General features: G+C 36.7%; 1 protein-coding gene across 1 annotated transcript in view; it reads left to right on the top strand.

Annotated features, from left to right (window-relative positions):
- Positions 1–21462, top strand: part of Robo1 (roundabout guidance receptor 1) — a 992815-nt gene that overhangs the window by 888307 nt on the left and 83046 nt on the right. Inside the window, 2 exon segments of the mRNA XM_028874769.2 lie at positions 14240–14364; positions 16724–16895. Coding sequence (XP_028730602.2) covers positions 14240–14364; positions 16724–16895 — 297 coding nt within the window.

Raw genomic sequence — 21462 nt, 5'->3', positions numbered from 1 at the left:
ACTTAATTTACTTGTTTTGATTAGACAGATCATTTTTTACATGTAGTGTGATGTTGAGGTTTCCTGGTATGCTCAATGTTGCTGACTTTCCAGAGAAAATAAATAATACTGGGTTCCTTCATTTTTATTCCATAAATTCAATCTATTTATAATACTAAAACAACTGAATGAACTGAAAATAAGTAGGTATTCTCCATATCTGTAGGATTGCTAAGAAAAGTTACGTGTGTTGGATGTGTTCAGACAGTTATTCGTATCAGCATTATTGAATAGGTAAATGTAACTACTTATACTGTAATAGGTATCATAAGTTATGTAGAGATGAATTAGAGTACATGGGGATGAATCTTTGTTATATGCAAATGTTACACCATTTTGTAAGGAATGAGAACCTTCGGATTTTGAAAACCATGGTGCTCACGGAACCAATGACATGCTATACTGAGTGGTCCCTACTTGGAGGGACAATCCCTGGCAATAACAGGCATATCATGTAGCCTTAAAAATTGGCTCAATGTATATTACATTAGGAGAAATCAGCATCCCTAAACTTAGTCATTTTCTAATAAAAATAATCATTTTGAAAATAAGATAATATGGGTTTTATATCATGTCATGTGCACATGTGGCCATTTGAGAAACTACTAAATGGTTATTTCAGAATACAAATTTACAATAAAAAAAATCAAGTCAATGTTTAACTAAGGAAGGAGCAGTATACTATCTAGTATAGATTTTACTGCCATAAGTAAATGACAAACTTTAAAACTTTTCTTTCAGAAACAAATTCTGGGGAAAGGAAGACCTAGTTGATAAATGTGACATTTCCATCATCAAGTTCACTGAATGTAGCTTTAGCAACACATAAGATCTTTGTGTAAGGGTCACGTGCTTCCTTTGGAGCTCATATGATATCTAGGTATAAAAAAGTAATGAGAAGAAAAAAATCTAAAGCAAGACCTTCAGTTTGGAGTTTCCTTTCTTTGATGTAGACTTCATTTAAATCATTTGTTGGAACAGTCCCCTTACATTGCTGATTTCACAAAGGCTGGCAGCATAATAGTGCATTGTGTCTGATCATTAATGTGGTTATTTGAGCCAAAGCCAAAACTAATAGTGTCAAGGGGTTTTTTGTAGGTTCAAGTTGGGTTTATGAGAGTCCAAGATCCTGGTTAAGAACCGTAAGTTCAACAACATTTGCTGAAGCACATTATGAACCCTGCAAAACTTTACCTATTGACTGTAAGAACCTTGATAAAAGAGGAACACTTTTGCTAGATTGTGACAAGATACAATAAACTGCTTTGTGAGGGAATGATTTTTAATAACATATTACATATTGTGACAATCCACAGAAGTCCAGGAAAATTAGCTTGATAAATAAACATTGTTTGAAGGGGATCAGAGGACACACAAACACACACACACACACACACACACACACTCCACTACCTCAGCAAGTAGCAACATCTATATTGCTACTCTCAAAGATGATCAAAGACGATGAATTCACAAATCTTATTCTAAATGCCACATTTGTGTAATTATTTGTCGCGGCTTTTTCTTACTTGTTTTGTAGGTAATTTAAAGGTAATGATTTTTTTAATGCAACAACAATCTAGAGAGGGTGTTATAAAATAGGAAACACTCAGAATATAACATGTGGTGGCACCTTGCACAAAATCTCTATTGCCAGTGAGTCCTTTGTGAAGAAGCTGAGAGGCAAATAGCATCATCAGAGGTTTGATGCGGTCTCCATATACTTTAACAAGAGAAAGATTAAGGAGACTAACGCCCTCACTTAACTGTTCTGAACCAGTGGTGTAAAGAGGATGCTGAACGCCACATCTGCTCTTTGCTTTACTTATTTACCTATCCTCTTCTTGTTTATTTATTTCCTAACAGTATTCATGAGTTTGAGACCCAGCAACATTTTGGATTATGAAGAGTGTTTTGTTTATTTATTTGTTTTACTTATTTCTTCTGGGAGGGGTGAAGAGCTCCTTGTGTTCTTAAACCTTAAAGAAAATAGCTGTTTCACCCTAATGATGGCTGGTCATGTAATGTTCTCGCAGGTTTTTTTTTTTTTAATTCACGTGGAAAGGTACAGGGTTGATGTCAGTTATTTAAATGAAAGTGATGCAAGACTTAAAAACCTATCAAAAGGAGAAGCTTTCAGCTGTGGCCTTACTACAGATAATTTGAAACACTCTTGGTGTATGTACCAGCAAATATTTGAAGGAATAAATAGAGCAGTCAGGAAGGAGAAATAATGGAGACACACGAGACGGTCCTCTGACAGGTTGTCACTCAGCCCTGCTCCGGTGAAGAGCACATCGCGGGTCTTCCATTGTGTTCTGAGTCTCCCATGTGATACACTCTTCCGCATAATAGTGGAGTAGGTTTGCTCCAGCCCAAGCTGTATAGATATATAACTGGGTGACTGTTTCTGGTAACCAGCATTGGCGAATAACGTTGTCAACGTGGAACTATGTAATTGGTCGTGTGGATCTATAAAATGTGAATTCCTGAGTCTGAGAATGAAAGCAGCAGAAGTAGATTACTTCCTCGCGCTAGTCCTTGATAAATAACCCTCTCTCCAATGTTTGATTTCTTGAAAACAATCTCATAGAATTTCAAAATTTAAAGTCAGTTAGTGAGGTTGTGTATTATTTGATAACATTAATTGTAATTCTTTGATTCCAGATTGGCTTAGTGTACTTTAAAACACTTCAGACATAAATAAAGTAATTGACATTTTTCCTTATTTAAGGAAATTTCAGAAAGAATAATTGTTGGGTGCATTAATGACATTTTTCCTTATAAGGAACATTGAGTTAAATTATTATACTAAATAACTGAAATTTTGATATTTTTATCCATCTATATTAACTTTTCATTATTTGTATGCTATGATTTCGGCTATTTTGACAGATATACATGGTAATAATTAAGATATATATATAAAATATATAATAAATAAATAGTTCATTATTTCTAGGTCTAAAGAGACATTTCAGCACATTCCAAATAACAAGTCATTGTTAAAACAGTTCCACGTGACTTTGTAGTATCTGGTGTCCTTTCATTTTTTTACTCCAGCAATTTCAAAATGTGAAGCAGTTTTAAACTTTCTGTTTTCAAAAGGATTCTGTATACATTTTAAAATGAACATTTCGAAATACTTTACCTAAACTTTGCAAAAATGGATTCATGTGCCATGAGCACTTTCATTGGATTTTTGAACTTTTTTATGACTTGATAGCTAGTGCGCCAGCATAAACACACCTGCACAATATGCTAAAATAAGTAGAAGACAAAATGAGGCTGAGTAATTGCTTTGTAACAGATTTATAAGGGTAGGAAAATCCATAAATGCTTATTAAAGTTAGCTTAGGGACATTCATTTTGTGTGGTCGATGCCATAGCTGGAGACTTTAGAGTGGGTGCACAATTAAACCTGATAGATGGGCCGCATTACCAGGTCAGCTCTGTGGATGGTAGAGCAGTTATTTCCAACGGTACCTTTTAAGTCATTAGTGCAAAGAGGAGATACGCGTTTTCACTCTCGCAAATATAATTACTAAACAATGTTGGTGTGACTTATATTCCTAGGGAGTAAATGTTTAAGTAATGTAATTCTGTGCTGGGTTTCGGGAAACTGAATGGTAGCAACGTTTGCACACGGAAAAATCGTTTACTTGGGCACTTGCATAAAAATTAGGGAACTGGGGCCTGATATTCTGTTAGATTAAGTTTCAGACTTGGATGATAAAGATTTGATCTTTTGACTCCATACCTTAGACACCTGAGGTGATAGTTTTACCTGTCTGTGTCCTGCCCCTTTGTGAAGATGAAGTTGACTCTTTGGACATTTTTACTAGGAATAAGACGGCATGTAGCACAACTCACTTATTCTCCCCATACATTTTTACATGCGGTGTGTCTGTGGTGACTTACATAGCACTTTCAGGCATTTTTTGGTTGTTGTTGAATGATTGTGTTTAGGTCATTCATGAAGCAAGCATATTCCAGAGCCAAAATTATATCAGAGTAAGGTTTAACATTATTTTTTTTTAAATAAATGTGTGATGCTATGTGATAAAGACAGCAGAAAGTGTCAAGAGCTAGAGGGGCCTGAGTTCTAGTCCTTCCCTTTCCTGATGGGTAAACGTTACTTAGTGGTAGAGTCTTCATTTTCCTCATGTGGCACGGTTGGGATACTGACTTGTTCCTGACAGCTGCTGAGGCTTCCAATGTACTATCAGACACCCAGTTGTCACGGATGGCTCTTTATTATTAAACTGTGAGCCAGACATTTACACAATTTTCACAAGATCACAGACCTGATACCTTGTGAAGATCATCTCCATCCAAAATGGTTTTCCTGTCAGGTGAAGAAGGTTATCATCAGCCATCATGGACCAGACCTTCCAGGAAATACACCGTTTCAAGGAAGACCTCATCATTTGTTGCATGAACATATAGCTGAGCACTTTCCATGTCCTAGAATGCTGAGACGTATGAAAGGTACAGGTGATGGAAAGCTGAAGGAGGTGATACACACTCCTGAACCCACAGAGTATGAAAAGTGGGTTCCTAAATGTATAGGGAACATGTTTTCCCCTGCATGTTAGAGATAGTGCTATCTGTTCATCTTTCACAGGTATTTGCAATGTGGGGAGCCCTTTCTGCTTGATAAACTCAAATGGCAAGCAGAATTGTTAGACACTTAGTTTCCATGGAGAGTGAAGGCTAGTTTGGGTGGCAGACATAATAGTCACACAGATGTGTAGTTTTAGACAAGGATACGTGTTGTGAGTGCAAGGTTGCTGTGGGAAAATACAGTACTCATAGGATGTAAAATAAGATTCACAGGTAGTGAAGTGTTTCTTAAATCTTGAGCTAAAATCCAAAGAGTGGATAGGAATTAAAGAACCAGGGAAGAATACCAAGGTCCTGCCATAAACAGAGGTGGAGGTGAGATGCAGTGTGGTACACTTCAAATCCAAAAGGTCAGAGCAACAGGCAAGTGACGTAAGAAGACACCAAAGGGTCACGCAGCGAAGCAGGTAGCTCTCGATTCTAGGAGCGTTGAGACTATATTGAAAGATTTTAACACTAAGAAGTGCTACGGGAGTCATCTTGTGTATCTTGTTTTGTTTTAATCAACATGGTTTCTTTAGAGATTAGATTACTAATTCTGGTGAGCAGTTCGGTTAGTGTGGCAATTAGCAGTGTCAATTGGGCCCTATGGGGGACTCTTACTGACATTTTGCTCAAAGGACATAAACTGCCTTCTAAATACATATGTTTATACAAGTAGACTGAGTCAACTCTTAGCGTGGGTCAGAGAGGCCTCTTTTAGCAATAGGTTATAGTCAATAGGAGGGATTCCTAATTTATTTATGGTACGACGTATACTACAGAGAATAATAGATTACTGAGTTCTTAGCTGTAAAGAGGACATCTCTATCCGATACTCCTAGGCCCGGGGATGTGGTGGGAGAGGGTAGAAAGATGTTAAGAGCCAGGAGATGGAGCAGAGTACTATAAAAACTTTTTTTTTCTGGAAATGACTTGGTCATTGCAGTTGTGAATCCGCAGTGGGTGTGTTCACCTGTGAATGACTTGTGGTGGCGGTGGCTGGGGTGGGGGCATCTAGTTGGGAAGAAGGGTTTCAGCAGGAGTGAGAGATAGCAGAAGGTAATGGGGGAGCGCGATCATAACATATTGTATGCGAAGAAGAAACTGCCAATATTAATTTCATTTTTTTTTAAGTAGTAGCAGCAAATTGTTGATGGAATGAGAAACAAATTCAGGAAAAGATCCTGCATTTTCAAGGAGGGAATAGAAAGATCTAGGCTCCTGGCCTTCAAAACCCCTGGCATCAGGGTATTTACACTTTGAGCTATGATCCTGAGAACCTGTGTTTTGTGGCATCCACGTTGTAGTGGGTGAATGACCTAGCAGATACATTTGAATCCTGCATTCTTTAATGCACAGATACATAAAGGGCAGCATACAAATGATTGCTCTGAAGGAATGTGGGTAACTTTTGGAGGAGAAGAAGAATACAAATTTGGCCCAGTACCTATGACATGTCAGACATTGCTCAAGGTCAGGGTGTGTGATTTGTTAGGGTATTCTCAGATTAGAGTTGAAGTAAACCAATAGCAAGGTTTCTCAGTTCTGTCTGGCACAATTGGCATCTCAGGACACATCCCTCCTTGTTTTGGTGGCCATCCTGTGTGCTGTGGCTGGGATCAGCAGCATCTGTGGATCCGGTCTGCTGAAGGCTGGGAGCTCTGCCTCATCCCCTGCCTCCCCCGTCAGTCCTGACAACCAAAATTGCCTCCAGAGCCATTGTTCTACAGAATGACATGAGGTATTTGATCAGAGGCAAAAAGTTCACAGTGTTTTATGTATCCATTAAATACATTCTAAAATATCCCTTTTATTCTCTCTATTTTTATGTCTGCAACGTTGAAAGACATAATGACAGGCTTTTATGTTAAACTCTATCCTTTCTCTCCAAAAGAAATAATACCTCGTATTTGGAGAACCTGAAGAGCTTCTGATTGTTAGTGAGATCATCATTCATGTGGGTTTGGGCTTGTAATTCTCACACACCAATGAGTGGCTTTCCTTGGTTCAAATGAAGATAGCTTCATCCCTTGGAAACTACTGTGTGCTGTGTGGCCAAAAATGTGCTTCTTCCTCTAGACCCTATGACTTCCCAACCCATTCATATTCTTCTACAATGAGTTTTTTTTTTTTTTAACAGTTCTAGTCTGTCAGTCTTGTTAACTGAGCTCTAATCCACTATAGAAGAATATTTTTTTAAAAAAAAAAGTCACATGAATTTAAGGATCCATTAGAAATTAGCTGTTCCTAATAAAAAACACTAATTAGAAGGAGTGGAGATGATCTCATTTATAGTCACATGAAGAAAGAGCTACTATCCTGTTTATTAATGACCTGGGTCCTACTTGCTTTACTATACAATCTTCTAATGAACTATACTAGGAATTTTAAATACATGAATTTCTTCCAATTACCACGGCAATCTTCTGTATTCTCATCCCTCTACTCTCTCAGTGCTAGAGAGAGAACTTAGGTCAACTGTATATTATATGGCTAAGAGAGGAATACCCAATAATTTATTTTACTTATAAGGATACACTAAAATATGTTTGCCATTAGGCTTTAGGTAATGGATATTAATACAAAATACAAAAATATCTAATCATGGTATAATACATAAATATTTTATCTTCTTTAATTTTCAAATATTTGCTAAATTTAGCATAGGAACTATTTATGTAAAGTTCTTCATCCATTAAAAATGATATTATTAGGACAGAATTTTTATATTTTCCAATTGGTACTTGAACCCAGGACCTTACACATGCTTTGCATACATGCTGCCACTGAGCTACGTCTTCGGACACCGCAAAGAATATTTTTGAAGACCTTTTAAGAGCAGACTTTACATCTGTGTAGACGTAATCTATGTGGAAACCTAGGTGGCAGGTTGATCTCTCCAGCTTTTCTGCTTTGCCTCTGAATGACCACTTCAAAGTCACAGCATAGCAAATGCTGTAAGACTCAACGTCTCCATTGTTTTGCTGTCTGCAATATTTTGTTGAAACTGCGGTAGGCAAGTAGAAACTTCTTCAGAACCTTAAATCAAAATCTGCAACCAGTTTGTGGTTCCCTGTCCCTTAGTGATTTCCTCGACTTCATTTAAGTTGTTCATGCTATTGTCCCTTCTCAGTTTCAAGAGGTCCCATTTATTCATTGTTGATCTTAGTGCCTGGGCTAATGGTGTTCTGTTCGGAAAGTCTTGTCCTGTGCCACTGTGTTCCAGGCTATCCCCACCTTCTCTTCTATCAGGTTCAATGTATCCGGTTTTATGTTGAGGTCTTTGATCCATTTGGAGTTGAGTTTTGTGCATAGTGACAGGCATGGATCTCTTTGGATACTTTGACATGCAGACATCCAGTTTGGCCAGCTTCATTTGTTGAAGAGGTCATTTTTCAAGTGTATTTATGGCTTAATTTTTTTCATCATAAGTCAGGTGTCGATAGGTCCATGGATTGGTGTGTGGTCTTCAATTTGATTCCATTGGTCAACACTGTTGTTTTTGTGCCAATACCGCACTGTTAAGAGGGAGGAAATAGAGGTAGAGGTGGACTCTGAGCCTTTCAATGAGAAAGAAGCATTGAGAAGAGTGAGAAGGTGAGGGTTAAGCCTCCCATACATGCTGAACTTCATCGGATGATGAATGACAGGTTCCAAGTCACTCTGCTTTCGGAGGAATTCATTTGACATACTGCATAAACAATAATGCCACTGCCCATTTTATAGAAAGATCTCTGTTCTCTTAATAAGAAAATGAAATCATTTGACTTGACTCCCAAAGAAAATGTAGAGAAAAAAGACATGTATGAAGGTCTTAAAGAAATGTGCATAATTAATACTTTTAGAAGACAAATGTTAAGAATTATGATTTCCTTAATGATAGAAGAAGAATATGAAGAGTATGCAGAATTTGTTTGTTTGTTATTTACTGACACTAGAATAAATGAAATGTGGTGTGAATGTTAGATGGATTTTCATTAAGATAATTTGAACCATTTCCTGATAATCTTGGTTGTTAAAAGCTTAAATGTTCCACCATTCAGATAGAGTATTCTCAAGGATTTTTGATGCTTTTAGTTTTTATGATGGGAGATGTTTTGATAACATTTCAGGTCTTGAATAGACCATGGGAATCATCTTTTGTCATTGATTCAATATGCAAATGCTTTAGTGTGAAGTTCTTACATGTGATCCATTCTAATCCTATGGATTGTTAAGAAAACTGTATGAGAGAAAAGTCTTTAAATGAGTGGCTTCCAATAACTGCATTGCTCTTATTTTGCTTTTTGAAATACAAAGAATTTTTAAATATGTGAAATATATAATAAGTATATATAGGAACCATTTATCTTGTCTCCTAACTTAACTATATTATTCTGATGAGATCAAGTCTGTTTTCACAGATTAATTTTTGAGACGGTTCTACAACTTCTTGTTGTTTCAAAGAAACTATGACTGATGGTTTCTCAGATCTCTTCTTTCATAGCTCTAAAGTACACTCCTGCCATGTAAGGCAATTTCTTTAAGATTCTAAGAAATATTAAAGTGATCTTCCCCCCATTTTCATTCTACAATTTTTAAACTCTTCTAAATAAGGTTTATTTTCTTCTTAAAACCAAAAATAAATTTTTACACGTTAAATATTCCTGATTCCCTTTTAAATGTTGCATATGTGACAAAATAAATAGACAAGAAAACCTTTTTTCTACTTTGTCACTGTACTATCTGGAAGCAGCAGTCCTTGGCTTTGGTTTGGTTAGACACAGGGACATGTATTAAGTCAAATTAATTTTGGTGTGGGAACTATTAACTTGAATGAGATGGATTGCGGGTTCCTACTGTGATATATGAAGATCTCCTGCATGTGAAAGCACTGACCTATACTTCTAAAATAGAGAAACAGAGTAATTGCTTTCTATTATTTTGTCAACATTACTACATTAAAATACATCCTATTTGAGTGTTGAAAATGAATAATGTGATTGTGACTTCTAAATATGTTATGTGTTTTTCCTGTTTTCATAATTTCTTCATTTTTATATGCATATTCTCAAGTAAAATATGCAAGCATGTGAGCTCAGTATATTTTAATAGTCTTTCAGTCATGGACCAGTATGATCTACCTGATGCTCATGGACAAGTATGACCTGCCTGGTGCTCATCAGAAATGCAGATTCTTAGAGCATACCTTGATCTTTGGGGTCATTATCCATTTGTATGAAGGTCATTTGTATAGATAGTCAAGTGTGTGAGCAGCATGAGTTGAGTGGAATATCATTACCAGTGTGAAACTTACAAAAGTGAACTTACTGGTGGATCTATTTGGAAATTAACATTCTTTGTCTTTAAAAAGATGCTTATTCTATTTTTGTGTAATGTTAGCAACTAGTATTTATAATATTTTTAAAAATCCATTACATAAAGAATGTGTCACCTGGTGGCAAAACCTAAAATTGTTGAAAGATGCTTTATAATGTTATAACTGTCAATCCATTGTAGCTCTACCATTTTGTCATAGTAGAGATTTCAAGATTCATTTCTATTTTCCTAAGTTATTCATGATTGTGCTTGAACTGCTAACAAATATTCATTCATGGACAGTGTGACCAGTGTATCTAAATATTAATGTGTTCTTTATGTTAAAGGAGAACCATTGTTAAGTCAAATCTTACTACTTTTTCTGTTTCATTTTTTGTTTGTTTCCTTATTTTTATTTATTCCATGTTTTCTTTTTTTTTTATTTTAGTTGGGTCTGGTAAGTTGACATTTTATTGGCCATCTTCTAATCACCGTGTCACTGTGACTGGAACTTCTCTTCCCCTTTCCATCCATACCCTTCCATGTCCTTCAACCAATCAGCCTCCATGTTTCACTTGTCATTGGCCACAAAGACAGACTGCACAGAATAAATCTGCAGGAAGTATGGGTAACTGTGACACAGAGTGAAGGTAATGGGTTTGATAACTTTCGGTCTTATTAAGTCATGTAATTTCTTCCTTCCTGAAATAAGGGATAAGTCATAAGATTGTGTCTTGGTGAAGGACAATATCATTTTATGTCTCTGTATCATCAAATGAACAGAAAGACATGCTATGAGAACGATTTGGCTTTCTTTGTTTCATAAGATCCCATCGATGGACTGTTTTGTAACTAGCATTCAGGAGTCCTTAAAATTCAGTTCCTGAGTCACCTTGTGCTTGGAGCTTCTTAGTGCTCACTTCCATTTATTTCTCTGTATGAGGTTCATTTCATTTCATATACAAAGTACCCATATGGAATATCCAAAATTTGCTTTTATATTATTTTCTGTAAATAAAGAGGATCAAGGCTCTTGGCATTTAGTTTTGAAGAAGATCGATTCACTCGGTGGATTTGACAGAATGCCATGTTGAGAGAAATTACCACCCCAAAAGACAGACCAGACTTCATTTTCACCTTAAAGAAATCTCTCTCTTTGTTGTTAAAGGAAACACAGATGTTATTATTTCACATTCATGTAGATAGAATGAGCTATCCAATAATAGAGTATGTTAGACACTGGCTCTGTGAGCTATTATTCACAACTGAGGAAAAATAATCAAAATTTGAAACAATAGCAATTGATTAAATTATTTAAGATAGTACATCAGTTATTCAAAAAGTATTAAAATGGTACGTTAGTATGATACTGTTAAAGAATGTTATGTAGCTTGCATGGTAGAATTATTGGCAGCTTTTCTTTTTCTTGTTTGACCATTTACAGCACTTAATACATTATTATACTGGTTACATCATTAGGTACTTTGAACAGAGCTAACATAAATATTTTAGATTTCAAAAGCCATTACAATGTATAGTCATAAAACATCAAGTCTGTGTATTTGGTGAGTCTCTTCATTCTAAATAAATATGTATTAATAGAAATATATTTGGTCCATTTTTTCCTTAAGATATAACTATGTCTGACATCTGACATACATAGGAGGGAGATAATTTTTTTCTGTGTTTATTTTTTTAAAGCATGGTGTTTCTGGCTTCAAACTCTTAGGCTCAAGCAAGGCTCCACCTCCCTCTGGGTAGCTGGGACTGTAGGTTTGTGCCACCACACTCGTCAGAGGAGAAGTTTTTAAAGTTTATTTCTAAGAAGTCTCTTGTGGCTGATGTCACTGTTGATGTTGGCTTGAGACTATGCCTACAGAATATAGGGAATCATTTCCAAGCAAATATCCTGTGTAGAAGGATTGCTTCAGGATAAATGTAGTTAGCATAAGGGTTTGTATTCCTTTTTCCCAAATAAGTCTTTGAGGTTTGAGGAGAGCTGGCATTTTATTAAAGAAACCATTTCTGGCACACAGTCTCAGGCAAGCTCCTGAGAGTTAGGATGGAGACCACCCCAAGGCTTCGCTTGACTAAGTGGTTTGAACATTTATATTTTCCTACTTGGATTCCCTTCATATTGGAAAGTCATCTGCTCCCACACATCTAATTAATCATTTGGTTTTCCTTCATTGAAAGAAACCAAACTCTTGACTGGATTTCATTTCTTCTTCAGTCAGTTTTGAGTCTCGTGGTCTCATCTCTGCATCGGTTATTGTAACCCCTACCTAAGGAGGGAAAAGCTCCTGTTTGGCTTGGTCCAGGAGGGGACATCCCCAGGCAACCCAGCACATGCCTGTTATTAGACCTGGGTAATGACAGCGTTAGCTACCTTCGAGCCAACTACTCAATTACAATCACAGGTTTTCTACAAAGAATTATAAGTTAGAGTTTCAGTTTGACCACACTCAACTCCAACTCTGCCTCCTGACTCTGTATTTTATCTTTTGTAAGTAAGAGGACATTTGAAAACATTGGACCTGATGTTGCAGGTATCCTGTAATTTTCTAGTCAACTAGTCAACTGTTAGAGTTTCTACTTAACCTTCAATTTAAAAAAAAAAAAAAGGCATAAAATAAAATACGTTCATCTAGAAGTTAGGAGACCTAATTGTTTTCTTCAGTTTTTGTTACGATGCTAGCCATGAGCAAATCACATTACATTTCCTTCATACAGAATTTTTATATTGATATATTTATGATTTTATATGAATATAGTGATGCATATATTCAATAGGTTTTAATATTCCTTCGTGATGTACTTTTGTAATTGTCACATATGTAGTATTTGTTATACATATGTAAGTACATCAGATACAATTGACCTGAATATATAATGAAGAAGAAAATTGTCTTTCCAAATACTTTTTATTTAAAAAAAAAAAGAAAGAAAAGAAATGAATCATTCTCCTTGGTTCACCAAAAATAAATAAATAAAATAAAAAAAGAAAACAAAGTCATAAATGTAGAACAGGTTCTACATGAGAAGAGGAAGCAGGCCACCAAGAGTGGAGGGGGACCAGAGATTCATGGAGGCAGACATGATCAGATCAAACACATCATATGCGTGTGCGAAAGTGTCAGAATAAACCCCATTATTATGTCTAATTCATATATGCTAATAAGAAAGCTTGTAAAAAGAAAGGAACCTTGCTCTTGTAAGCATTCCTGGATGTAATCTGAATGTGAGTTTCGATTCATATTTACTTTAGGGAGTGTCCTTCAGTGACTGACGTAAGCAACTGAAAATACTTTTAAGGGAACAATGGCAGGTAGGGGCCAGGCCTTGCACAGTCAGTTCGAAGAACCCAGGCCTGTGTAAGCTGTTAGTGGCCTGCCTTGAACTGAGCTGATGGGGAACGATTAGCTTTTCCAGACAGCTGATAAGAAGTGGATTTGGAAAGTGTACACGTTAGGTAAAAGGACTTACTCAGTACATACTGTTTTTCTGTGCAAAGCCCAGGCCTAAAGCAGGCTCTCAACTCCCCACCCAAGGCCTTGCTCTTTCTATCAGCACATCTACCTTTCAGCTGCCATTTGCCCTGAATGTAACTGACGCAATTTTCTGACACTCTATTGACTGCTGGATGAAGTGGCCATTCAAGGCTGTATAAATCAAACAGTTTGGACAAAGCTGGCAGTATTTCTAATGTCAGGGTGAGCAGATGTTTCGAATTTCCCCTCATTTCCATACATATTCTGTTTGAACATGCCCTTGCCCATGTAAATGAAGGAGGCATGCGCCTCCACCATGGCTTGAAATCCGCTTCTATTCAAATAATTGGACTGAAGATGTTAAATGGCTCTAATTTGCATGGTAGCCTTGCAAGAGCTTTTGAGGTAAATTAAAGTAATTTCAGTCCCTGCTGTATCAGGAGATCTTGTATATGTGTGATTAGAGTTCATTCACCTTGAAGCAGCTTTAAGTGAGAAAAGATAATATTTATTCATACAATTTTCAGGTATGATTTGAATGTAAAGGGTCAGCTTGTAGCTCAAGAATTCTTGTCAGTGTGGTGAGGATTAATTCCAGGTCTAGGTTAAGTAATAAAGCTCTTCACAACACGACTCTCTTTCATCCTATAAATATGCACTTAGCAATTTTACTTTAAATGAAGGGTGGGAAATGGCCGATTATTATAATGTGTTGTAGACAATAAAGGCAGAACTAGAGACACCAGGAGACTGAGTAGGGACTGTGGTGACATGATCTGATTCAGCGCATTTTGTTCCTTCAGAGCCTCCACATTTTGTTGTGAAGCCCCGTGACCAGGTTGTTGCCTTGGGACGAACTGTGACTTTTCAGTGTGAAGCAACTGGCAATCCTCAACCGGCTATCTTTTGGAGGCGAGAGGGGAGTCAGGTATGGCTATTTCCTAATTTTTTTTTTTTTTTAAATGAAAATACGGGAACTGGCTTTCTGAAAACAGTTCCAAGGAGCATGAAATTAGATAACAATCATATTAGCAGGAAGTGAGGAAGTCAGATACCTTGGAAATGCTTAGAATTAAGAAGGAAGAGAAAGTTGTCCCCTTTTCAATTCTCAGAGCCAATTTTATGCCTTATTTCAGTCCACGGGGTGGTGTGCATAAGTCACTTTTGTGCCATGTAAATGTCCCTTTTATTTCGAAAACTGTCTATGTTAAATAAAACCTAGTCTCTTCTCTCTCTATAATTCAATTGTCATTTCTGTTATTTGGGTATCCGAATAATAAACTTAAGTATATTTGAAAAAGAGATGATGATTATTATGTGTGAGTTCTCTAGGAGCTCTCGAACCTAAAATATCTTCTGAAGCTCCAGATGCTGGAAAATTTGCTCTAGCCTCAATACCATGCCCCATAGAGTTCAGTCCTCTCCAGTCTTTAAAACTGTCATGTGTGCTCATCACCAACAACTAGATCCTATCTCCTAAACATACCATAACCTAGAACAGCAGTTCTCAACCTGTGGGTCATAACCTCTCATGGGGTCAAATGACTCTTTCACAGAGGTCGCCTAAGACCACCAGAAAACATAGGTATTTCTATTACAATTCATAACAATAGCAAAATTACAGTTATGAAGTAACAATGAAAATAATTTTATGGTTGGAGGTCACCACCACATGAGGAACTGTATTAAAGGCTGGCAGCATTAGAAAAGTTGGGAAACACTGTTCTTGAACGTAAATACCTGTTTTGTCAGGCTTCAGCTTAATATGGAAAAACAGTTGGATAGTTTAAATCTCTTCATATCTCATCTCTGTGATTTTTCTTCTTAAATAAGGTGAAATGCTTTACTTGTGAGAAATTAATCTCACTCATTTTTGGTCATTCCTTGGCTTGTCTTACTGCTGCTGTCTTACTGACTCAGTATTGGGGATCGTGGTTCTGCTTCTAAAGGCAAGAAGATCTAAAGAGCAAGAGCATAGCTTACTGACTGAACTCCATGAACTTTTATGAGCAATACTTCATTAATTAACTTCATTAATTTTATCTTCCTCTGGTTGACAAACATTATAGGATGTAGGTTGTCATTTGAACTCTAGTATATTGGTGGGCCCCAACATATTCCATTTGATATCACAAGATTGTTTGCTGAGAACAAGTTAGAGACAAGACTTAATAGAGCAAGAAGAACTAGGGTGGAGTTACGGAAGAAAATCTTTTTAGCAAAAATTATAATCCACTAGATGTCCTTTTTACTAGTATGATAGTTTGGCTGAATTAATTTCCAAAATTTGTGTTTACTTTGGTTCAACAGTACAAATTGCTTTGAATAAAAAAAAAGGTCATTAAAACTTGATAACCCTTTCACAGGGGTCACCTAAGACCACTAGAAAACACAGATGTTTACATTACCATTCATAACAGTAGCAAAATTACAGTTATGAAGTAGCAATGAAAATAATTTTATGGTTGGGGGTCACCACTCATGAGGAACTGTATTAAAGGGTCACAGCATTAGAAAGGTTGAGAACCACTTCTCTAGAACATTAATTCCTGTTTAGTCTCAGCTAACCCTTTACAAAATGAGCTTTGCTAAATAGCACCAAAACTTTAAAAACAAAGCAATAGCAATTTTGTCAGTCAGGAAAAGTTCAGTCTACCTTGTTTCTTGAGACACACCACCATGAAATACAAACTTCCAAGAATTTGGGTCTATTCATTCAATTCCATATGAATTTCAGAAACTCCATAACATGCATTCTAATGTCCTAACAGGAAAAAGAAGATGTGCCATGGCTAAGTGATTGATAAATGTTCCAGAATACTAGTGACTGACAGCTGAAAGAAATGCTTGTTATGGAGCCAAAGTGGCATCCTTGAACGTAGTTTATAGAATGAATTTAAATTTCATTTTGTTCATGTATTAAAGGTCTTAGAGTTAATAAGACTCTTAGCCATTTATATGTAATATAAAGTTGTTGTAGTTTGCATAATTATATTTAGTCTTCTTATATGTTCAGACTGATGGTTATAAAAATGCACACTGATATTGAGAATTTTAACATTTTTCATATAACTCCATCTAGCTTTGTATTATTAAACCGTGTTTAATAATATGTATTTATACATGTGCACATCAATATGTGTGGATTTGTGGTAGAAGAATATTTAGTTTATAGATATATGTATATGTTTATACATATATTTGCAAATGTACATGTAACTGTGCCAAAATATTAGAACCTGGCTGTTAACCTGTTTCTATTCTTTCCTCCCAAATTCTGGTTTTAGAATCTGCTTTTCTCATACCAGCCACCCCAGTCAACCAGCCGGTTTTCAGTGTCCCAGACTGGGGATCTCACTATTACTAACGTGCAGCGGTCTGATGTTGGTTACTATATCTGTCAGACTTTAAATGTTGCTGGAAGTATCATCACAAAGGCATATTTGGAAGTGACTGATGGTAAAGTAAAACGTTTCCTTTCGAAATACCCAAATTACCTTCTAAGAGAGCCTGTGGATGTTCTCGTGCAAACTTCACCTTCTTCCTTACAGTTCTTTCGTGTAAAGTACAGAGGGTGTCGATACGACAGTATAGACAGATTTCTAAACGGTCTTAATAAATAAAAAACACGGAGCCAGAAATGTGGGCTAAAGCCTGAGAGAAAGATCATAGGGATAGGACAAACCATGAGCTACCTCACCTCACCAACTCCACAGCTTCCAAAGAGAGCTTCTTCCTGTCTGCTCATGTTTATATGCCTTTTCTGTTCTGTTCTCTCGTTGGCTCTCTTAGCCCAGCTCCATCATTTCTTCTTCCTGCCCAGCTCTGCCACTCTCTGTCTGTCTGTTCAGAACTTCAGACCCCTGTGGTTAAGTAGTGTTGGAATTAAGGCGTGTGCCACCACACCTGGCTCTGTTTCCAGTGTGGCCTTGAACACACAGAGATCCTGCCTGCTAAGTGATAGGATTAAGGGTAAGGGTGTGTGCTACCCCTGCCTGAATTCTTTGTTTTCTTAAAATTGCTTGCTATTTCCTCTGATCTCCAGGCACGCTTTATTTATTCAAGTACAATTAAAATATCACCACACGATAGTAACTATATTGTTCTTCTTTAACTAATACATGCTGTACTTCTCTATCATCTGTTCTGATTCCTGAAAGCAGAAAAATTCCCCAGGAATAAGTTTATTCTAAAGAGCTGAAATAGGAAAGTGTTCATGTTTTCGACACACAAAAAGCAAGACAAAGTCACTTTGCAAATCTCTTACTGTAAATCCCCATTTCTACGATTGTCTCTAAATTAAGAAAAATAAGAATAAAAATTTATGAAGCAGTAATTTTTTTTATTTTGATTCCTAATAATCCAGTTTTTGACTAAGGAAAGTAATGTATATCCCACATATCATATCTATCTAAATTTACTGAGATAATACAAATCCAGAATCTGATAAATAACAATATGATACTTTTTATTGGTAGTCTGATTTGTTCTGTTTATCAGTTCCCTAAATGTGGTCAGCTGCTGCCAATATAAAGACATGGCAATTGAGAACAATCTCTAACCTGCAAAATTCAAGTAGCGGTCTTTTGAAAAGATGGAAGGAGATATAAGTTGCTTGTAAACATATATTTATACATGTGCACATATATATGTACATTTATGATATAAGATTTTAGTTCATTAAATATATATTTATTTCATCAAAGGCAAATGCCTATAAATATGTGAAATAGATATGTATGTGCATGTATTTATCTTACATGGCAAGACACGTATACATATAGTAAATAAATATATTTTAGATATTTAAAAATATATTTGTATGTATATAACATGTACACAATATACATAATATATGTAGTATATTTGTGTGTGTGTGTGTATGTGTGTGTGTGTATGTGTGTGTGTATAAAATCAAGAGGGCATTAGTGCAGAAGGCTTTGAAATTACAGGGAAATTGAAGGCCTGTTTTCAATACTGGATTCATTTGAAAAATTGGAATTATTTTACATTTTTGATTTCAAGCAGTAGATAGAGGACCACAAAAGGTAAGCACTTCATGTCTCTCAAGGAGAAAGATGGGACCAGAACACAGGAGGCGTCAGAAATAAGAGATGCCAGCTGTTGCTTCTCCCTAGTTGACTCGTGTTTATGTATGTTTTGTGTTCCTTTGCATGGATGGATGGATGTGATGCAGGTGAAGGCCACAGACAGCTTCAGGATTTGTTATTCAAGTGCCTTGTACTTGTTTTTGAGACAGTCTTTCACTGACCAAGAACTGGCCCAACAGACAGGCAGGATGCCTAGGGAGCTCCCAAGATCCTACTACTGTGCTTCCCCCCTGCTAGGATTCAAATGCACACCAAGTAGTGGTTCCATCATTATTTCATGAAAAGACCATGCTTTTCACGTTTAACCACACTGCCATGTTATTTAAATTCAAATGAGCATAGAGTCCTGGACAATACATAATCTGTGTTCTCTTCCATGGATCTCTTTACTTCATTTCATGTATACTTGGTTATTGTAACTTATAATAAGGCTTAAAGATGAATGTAAGTCTCCAACTTTGAATTCCTTATTTTAGTTTTGCTAAATTAGTTAAAAACTCCACATAAGAATCTATACCCACCGGGCGGTGGTGGTGCACACCTTTAATCCCAGCACTCAGGAGGCAGAGGCAGGCGGATCTCTAAGTTTGAGGCCAGCCTGGTCTACAAAATGAGTTCCAGGAAAAGCACAAAGCTACACAGAGAAACCCTGTCTGGGGGGTGGGGGTGGGGGGTTCCATACCCTACACAAACAAAGCTGTGAGGCTTGTTACTTTTTTTTATAATCTAGAGTTTTCAGCTCAGAGAAATGTATATTCCATGCATCTCTCTCAGTTTATCCAGATTTTCTTCAGTATATCTCAATAATGACTATTTTTTGGGAATATAAATTTTGCCTATGCTTTTCAGTTATACCTAAGTTTCTTGACGTGTCGGTAGATGAATTTAAAATTTTCATTATTGAATTGTTTGAGAAAAGTGCTTAATTTTGCCGTTCATTTTTGTGTATTGACTTTTCGTCAAGCAACCTTGATAAATTTCTTCAATTTTTCTAATGTTTTTAGGTAAAGTGTTCTGAAATACTTATGTACAGAAATGTAGCAACTGAAAATAAAAATAACCTGACTTCTTCTTCTGTCTGTTTAGAAAATACATACTAATGACATGCATAGTTTATATATAAATGAATAGATATTGTAGCTACCCTTTGTCTCCCTTTCATGTCCTCCTTGTGTGTGTAGTGAGTAGAATTGTTGGAATAGCGGAACAGTGGACATATCCTTCTTAATTCTAACTTCAAAGGAAAACATTCATGTTTCCACAGTGCAGTATTGAGTTGGAATTTTGGAGATAGCATTGGGCTTGGCAGATTTTTTTTTTTTTTTTTTGGAAGACTAGGCTGGAGGTCTCCGGATGTTTACTGTCCTTGAACGTGCTGTACAGCTGACATGTCTGACATTCGGCCGTCTGTGCTGATTACCCTGCTGCGTGCACGCTTCACTGTGTCATACTGCTTGTGTGTCTCTCCTTGGTGCACATTTACACCAACTTGACGTTCACGTCCTGCAAGGACTTTGCCCTGACCCACCCAACCTGAGTCCTGTGCCCCCATACCAGCCATCTGTACACGGATTTATTCCATCCTTTTTTCTGTGTGTGTGTGTGTGTGTGTGTGTGTGTGTGTGTGTGTGTGTGTCTTCTTTTATCTTGTGTTCCTCTGTCATTCATTACAATCCAAGTTCCAGGAGAGTTGAGCCGTTTTCTGTTTAGTCTAGTCAATGTTTGCCAAGTGTCCGCCCCAGATCTGATGTGATAAATGCTCAGTAGATAGTCTCCAATGCTGAGAAGAAACAACCAAGGAGGAGCTAGCTCTTGGTTAGTGAGACTTTAAAACCAGAATTGTCTCGGTCAAAAAAATTCAGATTCTTATCCTTGCCTAGGATACATACTATATGTTCCCTGGCTTTAGTAATTCAGAAGGACCTAAAATGTGTTTGTGGTACATATTGCACATTATAGCCATTAGATCATAATTCTGAAGACTACCTAATAAAAAGCAGAATTTGAAAAAAAATTGCTTATGTGCTTACAATTGCATCTCTGTGTGCTATCTATAAAATAAGAAGAAAAACAAAACAAAAACAAAATAAAACTGCTGAACTTCTCCCCAATATCTCTGTTCTCAGAATTAAAAGCAAAGATTTTTTTAGGCTGGTGAAATGGCTCCCTCTATAAACAGTGCACTGTACAAGCCCATGGATCTGAGTTTGGATCCCCCCAAACCCGCACAAAAAGCCAGGCAAGGGCACAGGTTTGTAAGCTCAGCACCCACATAGTGCTTTTATGGAAGACCCAGGTTCAGTCCCCAGCATCCACATAGTGGCTCACAACTGTCTAGAACCCCCATTCCTGAGCACCTAGAACCCTCTGCTGGCCTGAGTAGCGACCAGACATGTAAGAGGGGTATAAACATACATGCAAGCAAACATTCACACACACAAAATAAAATAAATAGATCTCAAATTAAATTATATATATATATCTCCATCCCTAGAAGCCAATCTATTCTCTGCAGTAAATATCTTGTTTAACTTTATAATTTTTTTGAGGATTACTGTGGAGTTTGTATGTATGTATTGCTGAGGGTCTATTTCTCCTGTTTTGTGCTGCATTTTAATTTAGTCTTTCGGTGTGTTTGTCTTGTTTTGTTTTTGGAGTTCTTTGATATTATTCAAACATCTATAGACTTGTCCTTCGTCGCTAGGGCTATTCAGAGTGAGTCCTTGGCAATGTCAATATTTTTATACTGCCCACTCTGTCAACCTGGTGGCTCGTAGAGAGTGTGTGTGTTCTCCATATTATTTGACTTTATCTTCTTGACCTTCTCTGTTGTTGGCAAACACAATAAAGGCAAAGGCGGAATAAAACATAAGGCATGGGAGTAGCATCTGTCTGTGGAATGGGGCCTGTACCTG

Source organism: Peromyscus leucopus, chromosome 12 (assembly GCF_004664715.2).
Source record: "Peromyscus leucopus breed LL Stock chromosome 12, UCI_PerLeu_2.1, whole genome shotgun sequence".
Lineage (NCBI taxonomy): Eukaryota > Metazoa > Chordata > Mammalia > Rodentia > Cricetidae > Peromyscus > Peromyscus leucopus.
This window is presented reverse-complemented; position numbering and strand designations above follow the sequence as displayed.